The sequence below is a fragment of the Fulmarus glacialis genome, unplaced genomic scaffold, assembly GCF_000690835.1.
Source record: "Fulmarus glacialis isolate BGI_N327 unplaced genomic scaffold, ASM69083v1 scaffold6840, whole genome shotgun sequence".
NCBI lineage: Eukaryota > Metazoa > Chordata > Aves > Procellariiformes > Procellariidae > Fulmarus > Fulmarus glacialis.
In genome coordinates, this window is record NW_009189464.1 from 1 (window position 1) to 9,846 (window position 9,846).

Below are 9,846 nucleotides of genomic sequence, written 5' to 3' on the forward strand. Positions count from 1 at the left end.
TGCTCCCACGGGGCCGTAATCCGCTCCGGGGAGTTCAACTTGACTAAAGCAGGCTGATAAATAGTTGAGAATCTGTTTTATTCCTTCCAGGAGCTCTTTCCCACGCCATGTTTGATCTGCTCCTTCCCAGCTATTAGTTATCTACTCGTAAACCTGTTTCTTGAAGGACTGTGTGCGAGGGGGGAGTTGAGGGTTGCATATTCCTCAGGATTTATTTGTATTTCTTTGTGGTTTTAATTGCAATACTGTGCCCTGGAGGCTCATGTAGGAGGGAGCCAAATTAATAGTAATGGAGCCAGGTAGATAAAAGATAGCAGTTTGTGGATGAAGTTTGGTGGCTGTAAGATTCCAGTAACCACTTCCAAGCTTAAAAATGGAAGTGCTGCGTGCTAAGTTGTGCGCTGTGAAGCAGTGTCCATTAAAGCTATTGCAAGGTGGTTACACCCTGAAGGCCAAGCTGGTGAAACTAAGATAAAATGAAAATGTGACGGAGAGTTTCATGCAACTCTTAAACACAAAAGGAAAATTGCTGATTTCTAACTGTTGTAAATCTGAGGAGGGTTCAAGCCTCCCTCTGATGTGGTTTGGATTTAAAAAAAAAAAAAAGTTGCTGTGTCTGCTTATTACAAGCCTGATTTCCGTGGCTGCAATTGCAGTACAAAGGCATTCCTTTCAGGTGTGGGGAACTGCTGTGTGGATCAGCTTGCAAAGTAAAAGCCAGCAGTCCTTGAAATCTGAGCATAAATAAAGGCTATTGAATCACTCCTTAGCATCTTTTTTGCATTTATATCATTAATTTAATTTGTGTAGGGTAGCGTAACACACAGAAGCTGAGTGACCATCTTCGGAGTAACGTGTGTTGAGGTGTGGGCTCGTTGCGAGGAACGGCGTGCTCATAGCTAAGCAGTCCAAGGGGCAGATTTTATCATATCCTGACTTCCACAGTGCCATGCTCTTACCCGGTGAAGCCCCATCCCTGGCCCTGTTTGTTGAATATTTGCCGCATAGCTTCATGCCATCGATGCTGCCAAAAGGAGTCCACTGCTTCTGCTAATCCCCACCTTAGTTTTTCATACAAAGTAAACACAAGTTAAGCAATGTGGAATGGGTGTAGGTTTGCATGTCACTGACTCAGAGATTCCTGAATACAGTGACTGATGCCGCCTCCTCGCTGTGAGCTGTGGATACCCCAGCGTCAAACCTGCTACGCCTACTCCAGGTGATGCAACCTTGAAGTAGGAAGAAGTTCCATTACCTGTGTTGTAGATTGCTTATTTTATTTCCCATGACTGAGAGGACACAAACGTCTCCAGAACAGGTTGAATGTCAACAAGTGGCCAAAGCGTAGTTGGGGCCAGCTGCTTCTGACAGCCTCCGAAGGCGTGTTTCCTGATCCCTCCTTCCAGGAAAAGAAGCTCGCAGAGCACAGGTCTTACTGGTGACAGGCTCTTAGCAGGCAAGTCCTGTTTATCTAGCAAAGAAAACACAACTACAAGCACTTCATTTTACTTTAATTAAATGCATTCAGGTTAGTGATGCTTAGTAATCTAGGATCAAAGACCTTGTGATCTTTAATCCAGTTTCTCACTGAGTTTACCTAGTGTCTTGTTTAATGTAAAACTGTCGTTGTTTCAAGTCTCTGAACTACTCTATCGCTGTTCCACAAAGCTGTCTGAATCCAAACTCTCATGTTGCATTGGCCTTAATTCTTGCTGCTCACTTGCCGAGTGTGGGGTGACCCAAGGGGTTATGCAAAAATAATAATAATTTGCTGGCATCTCTGCCATCCTCGGGACTCCAGCAGCTCCTCCTTTGCGCTTGGGCCCCTCACAGGCAGGGAGGTGTTAAACTGGTGATAAGACCACACTAACTGAAGTGCAGGCTTGTTAGTATTTTGAAAGCTAAAGAAAATGTCCTTTTTGTAAAGAATCCCTTTAGAAGTTTGGGATAAGGGAAAGGAAGTCGTGACTGACCGTAAGGACAGTGATAGGATGATGGATACTCCTGGGTGTATCCCAGGGTAACTTGTGGTGTAGTGGGTGGGAGAAAGGAAAAGCTTACATGCTTGCTGGACTCAGTGGCATGTCTCAAGGTTATGTGGAATTCATCTGCCTCCAAACCCATACCTTCAGCAGAGGCTGTGGTAGCTCATGCCCAGAACCTGGTGTGGTCAGGTTCTTCATTCCAGGTGTTCATGCAAGTGCTTTTCTTCTGTGGGAATATACACACGAGTATTTGCTCTCCTTTTTTTTTTTTTTACTAATCTCAGTGTAAAGCTCTGTTCCCTTGTGAGCTTCTTGCCTGATCTCTGCCTGTCCAAGGAGGGCAGAGAGTTAGTGACAACCACAACTACATGCCATGGCAGTCTATGATGGGTTGGGGACTGCGGTCATCGGTTCCACCTGCACAAGCTGGGTCCAGCAGCATATGGAGGGACCAGGCTGTGCCTGTGAGGGAGCAGGGACACTCAAGAGGGACGGGGACACTGGCTGGGGCCGTGGCAGTGGCCGGTTGCTCGCACGGTCTCAGTCAGGGACTCTGGGGTGCAGCGGGCTCCTTGGACAGGCAGTCCTGCTTCAGCGAGCACGGCCCTCGGGTTTCGGAGGCTTAGAAATGCAGCCCAGCCCCTTTGCCTGTGTGCGGAACTTACACAACCTTCACCTTTCTGCTCCTTGGCTTTTAATTGCTGTACGATACTTGACAGAAACTGCTTTTGTGCTTCACACTTTAGCATGGGGTCAGGTTTGAGGATTTCTTCCAAACTTTTTAAGGGGAGAAAAAGAAAAAAAAGCTGTTTACTTCTTGGTGTTTGTGTTGTGGTGCGGAGGGGGAGGTTGTTTGCTTCTTCCTTCTCACTGAAACCACTATCGAAATCTGTTAGGTGGGAACACTCCTGCAGAGTTTTCTCTGTGATCACAGCCATTTCGGTCGCTTTCCCCCTCCTTCCTCAAACCCTCGTATTTTCTTTAATGTTGGTCTCCTTGGCTACGAATTATTTGTGTATCTCCTTCCAGCCAAGGTGGGGTTTACATGCTTCAGTGCTTCTGCTTGTTAATTCATGCTGTTAATCAGACACAAAGAACGTAATTAAACTAATTTTATGAGCTTTATTCACTGTCAGAAATAAACCGGCCCAAAAGGTGTGGTTCAAGGTAAAAGCACAGGGCTGGGAACCTGGAGTACCTGATGGCTTCTCCTGCGTGTAACACCAGGGCTCTGTGACTGCCTTTCTGCCATAGCATCTCCATTCATGGTGGTACTTTGTGGAAAGACATTAAGAGCATTTCTCTGTAAGGCAGGCTGAAGTGTGAAAGTGTTGTGGCAAGCACAATTTGTCCTCCAGTGCCAACAGCATCAGGGGTCAGAAACAAATTGCTCCAGCAGCATGCAGAAGGCTGCTGTGGGTGCGGTGGTGTCCATCCACAGCAGGGAGAGCAGCTGTGGCACCTCCCTCCCACTGCCCTCAGCTGCCGGCAGCAAAACACAGAGGGGGGAAAACCCCCTTGGGAAGCCCCTGTGTGTCCCGTTTCCATCACTGTGTCTGAGCGGTGCAGCGAGGTGTTCCCCTCCGCTCGCCCCGGTCCTGCTCGGCACAAGCCAGCGGGAGTTCCGAGGGACGGTGCCGCTGCCGGCGGGCAGCCAGGGGTCAGGGACACCTCCGCTGTCCCTCTCCGCTGCATAAGTGACAGGGACCTGTTGTCATGATAGGGCTGAGTGAAGAACCTGTAATTAACTCTGCGCTTTGATGCAACCGCTCTGCCCACAGAGCGGTCGGCAGGCGAGGAAGGGCAGGAGCTTGCTCTCTCCAGCTGGCGTGGATGGTGGTTAGACTCTGCTGCTGCCTCCCCCCCAATTCCAGCTGCTGACGGATTGGCCAAGATCAGATCCTGCCCGTGCTTACGAGCTGGTTTGTCACCTCTGTGGGCACCTGCCCTGGACCCACCTCCTGCTCTCCTGGGAGTCGGAGCCTCACGGTGCTATAAAGAATTGAGCCAGTTGCTGCTGAAGCATTTTCCTTCCCTAAACATAATCTGGGTGGGGAGCGAATGGAGTGCTTGTGCTAACTTTTGACCCTCCTGAGGTAAATTTAAGTTAGCTAGTATTAAAAATAAGCCTTTCAGAATAGACTTGACATCTGTGCTCTTTAAACTCCAGCGTCTGGAGCTCTGGGAAGGGTCTCTGCACCCTGCAGGTGTGTGCCAGGGCTGCCAGCGCCTGCCCGGGGGTCCTGCTCACCTGAGACCTTTCTCCTCCCATCTTCAACTCGGCTCCAAAACACCCAGATACTCCTCTGATGGGGGATCAGAATCTGATGGGGTTTGCCCATTCCTGGGAGCTGATACAGCAAACCCTTCACAGCACTTTTTAAAACTAGGTGGTGTCCAGTGTTGTTTTTCCTGTTGCCTCGAACGCAATGCTGCTGCTAACAGTCTTCTCTTCCCCTCAGGTGATGTGATTGAAGTGTACTACGGTGACAATCGCTTTGGGACAACGACCGACTCTGGCACAGCAACGCTTAAACCTCGTCCGAGAGTCCGGCCGCTGCTGACTTTCTTACCCCTCGTGAGTATCCGGCTCCCTGCTGGGATTCGTTATGGCAGTGCATGTAACTGGTGCCCAGAACCAGCTGGGCTGGCTGCTGCTCTCATCCCCTACCTGAGGGAAGAAAATAAATGAAAAGCAAAACCACTCTATAATAATGCTGCATATGAGGGATTAGGAGGTGATCTGAGTTCAAGGCTTGTGTTGGACATAGGCAAGATACTCAGGCGAGAGACGTAAGCATCATCAGACTTGTATTTTCAATTAAAAAAAAATTGCTGAGCACATAGATGATAGATCTGGCTTGCACTGCATTTTATCTAACCGCTACTGGCAGTATCGCTCTCTGGATCAGGCATGTCGCTGGAGAGAGCATTAGCAAAACTGTGTCCTGTTTACAGCAGAGGAACGAGGAGGCAATGCAGGAGGTGTCTGTGCAGAGGCTGATTTTCCAGTCTCTATATGAGGGAAACTGTTCCCTGCAGAGCTACCACTGCAGGGACTGAAGCAGCAAGTGCCAACACAGCTGGACCCAGAGGTGGCTTTAACCCAGCGGGGACCCTCCTGCTGCCTCCAGAAGCCACATGTGGTCATTGCTGCCTTCGATGCTCCGATGCTGCGTGTGTTGAGCGAGCTTTCCTCCCTCGCATAATGCACCTTTCCAAAGGTCTTATCCTCTAAAGAGTACAGCGAAGGACATGATTGCTCAGCGATATTTTGGAGATGGCAATAGCTAACTCTGAAGTGATACAGGCAGGTCACTGAAGGTCACTTAAGACAGTGAAACACATAAAAGCTCTTGGTCTTGACGAGGAGATCCTCTGAGAGCAAGGGATGTTTTTTCTCGTACATCCCGGTCCTTTAGAGCAGCCATCACCTTCAGCAGAAACCGGGCTGGTCTGCTGTCACCTGGCTGCAATTAGGAGTTAATGGGGTTGTGCAGGTGTCATCTGGAGGACAGCTGTGGGGGGGGAAGGAGTTGATATATCTATTTGAGAGCATAATTAGGAAGTTATGGGGTTACACAGGTTCTACAAAGGGGTTGTGCCCTCTGTGATGCCTTCCAAAAGATCACAACAGGTGAAAAATCTCGCCTGGGCTCTGAGTCGAGTAACTGTAGGACTGGTGCCTGAGAAACTCCTCTCCAGTAGCACAAGCTTGGGTGTGTGATCATAGCTGGCACCCCATATCACCGGTTTTTAGAGTGCAACTGGCCTTTTGCATCTTTTTAGAGCTTTCAAATGCTTTACTAGTGGAAGTGTGTGTGGTAGAGGAATAAACAGCACAAATGCCCCTGGGATAAATACTCAGGGCTGTCACCCTGGCCATGGTGCTTTCCTGCTGCCTGCAGAGGCATAGCTGGCCCTGGGGCTTTTTTCCGCTCAATTGCCCTTGTGAGGGTCCCTCTTGCTGTGCTTCTCTTCCAAGAGTAACAGGTTTAACTGAAGAAATTAGTAGGAATAAGCAACACTCTTTAAGGACCAGTCTGTGTTGGATATTTGCATTATTTTGATTAGGTTTGATGATGATTTGATTTGGCACAGATGCTTCTGCTGCCACATACATGCTTGCACTGAGCTGTTCTGCAGCTCCCGCCTTAACCCTTTCTTTCCACCCACCCGCTCTCCTGCGCGGGGGGAGGCTGAGGAGCGGCTGCCTGCCTAGCTGTGAGTCAGGAGGATGCACACACCCTGCCCGGCAGCCGGGCCTGCCGGGCTTCGTATGCCTGCGCGCCCGGCAGCTCTCCCCGCACGGAGCAGCTTCCTTCCCCCGACCGCCTGGCCCTTGGCCGTGCCGCGCTGCGCAGTGAGCTGAGTCGCAGCAGGGATTGCAGGAGAGGGGGCTTCGCTGCCTGCCTCTTGGGTACCACCACGTCCCCCTGCCCAGCCGGCTTCCCAGGCACTGCAGGTGCGGGCAGAGCTTTGGCATCCTGGGGGAATAAATTCCTTTAGATAGCCACCAAAACTTCCCTAGCTCTGCTTCAAAACAAGGAGCTTGGGGGTGGCTCTTCATATTTGGAGAAATCCTTGGCCTCTCTGAGACCCCAGGATGCTAAGCAGTTGTATTTTGGTGCGTTTTTTGTAACAGGCAGCCTCAAACCTAGTTCATTTAATGCGTGGGCTCCCGAGAGAGCGGGGGAGCTGGGGACCGTGGGACAGTCAGGCTCCCCTTCACTGGGGACAGGGGATCTCTAACTCTGTTCCAGCGCTGAAAAGCGATTCCTGGTGGTTACAGTGACAGCTCCCCTCAACGGGATCCTCGGCACACGTAAATCTGATTCAGGTACCGCAAACTGGAAATGCAGGTTCCTGGCGCACCACCCCGGGCGCAGCAGCCTGCTCTGAATCAGCTGGAGGTTTGCTGGGCGGGTCACACCCCTCGCGAACACAGGAGAGGGAAACAATCTTTCTAGTCATCTCTGGAGACTGGCAGCGTACTGGAGATGCTTTCCATTGTAGAAGCCAGCTCGTGACGTGAGGATGGTGGTTTTTGAGAGAGATGCTGAGCATTAGCAACTGCAACAGAAATTTTTGGTGTGAAACAGGCTTGCCCAGTTTTTAGGACCTGTTGAAGTGACACGTCCAAAATTACTACTCGTTTATGAAATGTGGACTCTGTTTCCTCCAGCTTTGCATAGATCTTTTCCGACTGTCATTCCCTTTCTACTCCTGTCCAAACATGTGATGCATATGTTGCTTTTAATTCAGTGCCCAGACATCTTTGTTTCCCTGTAAATGGGCAGGTATCCTCCATGTGCTCTGGAGACCGGCAACAATGAATTTCCATAGCAAATGGGAACTGCTGGGTTTTTTTCTTTGTGGTTTTTGGTATCTCATTGCTCTGGACAATTTCATTATCGGCTCTTGAAGTGCCTCTGTTAGCCTTTGTCTTCCCTCTGGCTTTCAGCTGAAGTTAAGGATCTTTCCTCTGCATTGTACTGTATCTTTGGGACCAGTAAAGAGGTCTTAGATGAGGCTATAAGGCTCACCTAGTCTGATGTTTTGCCACTAACAGATCTGTCCTAATGCCTCAGCAGACCTTGGCTTCTCCAGCAGCACCAAGTTGTCTGATCAGTTGTGCAATTCCAGGAATGTGAATTCCCACTCACTCTCTCCTGGCTCACCAATAACTGGCTCATTCCCTTGTGGTTATAGAGGATCTTTGGTCACCTGCAGGGTGACAGACTTTGCAAGCAAAGCGTGTGTATTTTCTTATTATTTTGTCAAAAGCTGGGGGATTCCAGGGCTCTTCTGAAGGATCCCAGGCTGCTGCTGTTAAAGTCAGCTCTGCCCCAGCAGCTCCTACGTTCCTGAACTCCCTACACCCAGGGCGGTGTGTAATGTTAATGCGCTGTCTGAGCCCTGGATGGGGCTGGTTGTATAAACCCAGCTTGACCTTTGATCAAGGAGACTTTGGAATACTATAGCAATCTCTTGTAAAAATAGTGATAATGCCAGTGAAAGGCAAATGGCACAGGCTCAGTCATTATCTAGGCTTTTGTGTGCAGAAAACCACTGCACTGAGCAGTGCAGACTGATGGTAGGATAACGTTTCCTTTGCACAAGGGGCTGTTAACAGCTAACGCAAACAGCTGCCGGGGTGAGTAGGTGTGCCACAGGGTGGACCCCGGAGCCTGGGAACAGGGCAGTGTGTCCCTGACCACTGCCCATGGGTCTGTGAGCTCCTGCTGCTCATGGTGTGTTATTTCCTTGCTATGGGTCTCTCCCAAGGCTGGTATGTGAAAGCCCAATCCGCTGCGTCCGTTGCTTACGTCTGTGCTGACAGCCTGATTCAGCATCAGTTTGTGTTTCCGACTTGGGTGCGTTAGTGTACGTTTCAGGAGCAGCTCCAGTCCCTCTGCAGAGCTATCTTAGCAGTGAGTCACTGGAGGAAAGGAGAGAGAGGCTTTCTGCTTCTGGCAGGTGTAGGAGGCAGGAGCCCTGGTCAGCACTCCAGGTGAGTCAACGTGCCATGAATATCTCCCGGTGGGTGGCTGTAATTATCCAAAGTGCCCTCGCTGTAAGCATCCTCGCAAATGTGTAGGCTGCTAAATTGCATGGTCCTGCACCAGCTAAATGCACTGCTGAGTTTTCAGCCCGAATGTGAAGGGAGTAATTGAGAGTGAAACACAAACCACACAAGTAGCAGTTTTCCCCAGACTGTTCAGATATGCTGGTGCCAGTTTCCCAAAAAGCTGGAACTCTGTCTGTGACTTCAGTGCGGTGTGTACGTGACTGCAGCATGGGCTGGCAGTGCTTGCTGGAGAGCAATACCCACAAAACCAGTGGGAGCTATTAAATTTGCTTGGTATGTGAATGGTGAGAAACTAATGCTGCTGATCTTGGGCTGGGGAGCCCTAAGCTTGGATGTGAAATAGCCGTGCTCCTCTCCAGCCCCTCTGCACCTGACTAGCACAGGGGAGTTGTGTCCATGGCTTGTGCAACCCTGGTCACTTTAGTCGTCCCCTTAAACCCCGTCAACAGCAGCTACCGCAGGGACCTCCATGTCTCGGAAATGGCCCTGGATCCCATCCGGCTCCTGTTTGTGTAGACAAATTGCCAGCTATACAGGCTAGGGCCTGCTTGTCGGCACTTTGCTCTGATACCCTGGGCGTTAAACTAACAGCTCCGTTTTCTCAACTATTGCAGAATGCCCAAGAATCCCACGGGGTGGCTGTGCCAACGCCGTCGGTGCCAGAAGACTTTGAGGAAAAAGCAGCTCTTGGTAAGGGATCTTCTCTGCTGAGTCCTTGACTGGTGCTGAGCGCTCAGCAGTACTGTGCCCTCAGAGGAGGAAGCGTGTGTATATCAAACTGTGGAGCAGACAGTTTGATCATGAGATTTTTCATGCTAAAATAGAGTCTACTATTAATTATTTTTTGAAGTCATTGAAAATGAATTAACTTCTAAGGGGTGAGGCATAGTGGCTGTTACAGTTCAACAAGCTTTAGACAGCTGCTGAGGAAAATAAACTGGCTTCCTAGGAGGACGGCGATGCTAGCCATCACGGTGCTGACTGAGAAGGTGCTCACACGGCCATGCTCTTGCTCTTCCTTGCAGGCTCCGGCTCCCAGATCAATGGGAACTACCGAATGTACAGCTCGGTGGGGGACCTGCGCCCACAGGCTCTTGAGGGGGATGACCTGGATGAAGACATCCCTCCACCGCCATCGGTACCCCCGCCACCCCCTCCAACGGCACCGGCACCTGCGCCACCACCTCCAGCCTCGCCGGTCCCTCCACCACCTGAAACGATGCCTCCACCACCGCCACCACCTGAAATGGTGCCGCCGCCTCCTGCCAT

The 9,846-nt window shown here is 50.4% G+C and overlaps 1 protein-coding gene across 1 annotated transcript in view; it reads left to right on the top strand.

Moving 5' to 3' along the window:
- Nucleotides 1-4,447: 4,447 nt before the first annotated feature.
- Nucleotides 4,448-9,846, top strand: part of LOC104079902 (uncharacterized protein C6orf132 homolog) — a gene marked incomplete at both ends in the record, with an annotated part of 6,902 nt that continues 1,503 nt past the window's right edge. The window contains 3 exons of the mRNA XM_009582093.1: nucleotides 4,448-4,563; nucleotides 9,192-9,267; nucleotides 9,603-9,841. Of these exons, the coding sequence (XP_009580388.1) occupies nucleotides 4,448-4,563; nucleotides 9,192-9,267; nucleotides 9,603-9,841 (431 nt within the window). The remainder of the gene's footprint in view (nucleotides 4,564-9,191; nucleotides 9,268-9,602; nucleotides 9,842-9,846) is intronic.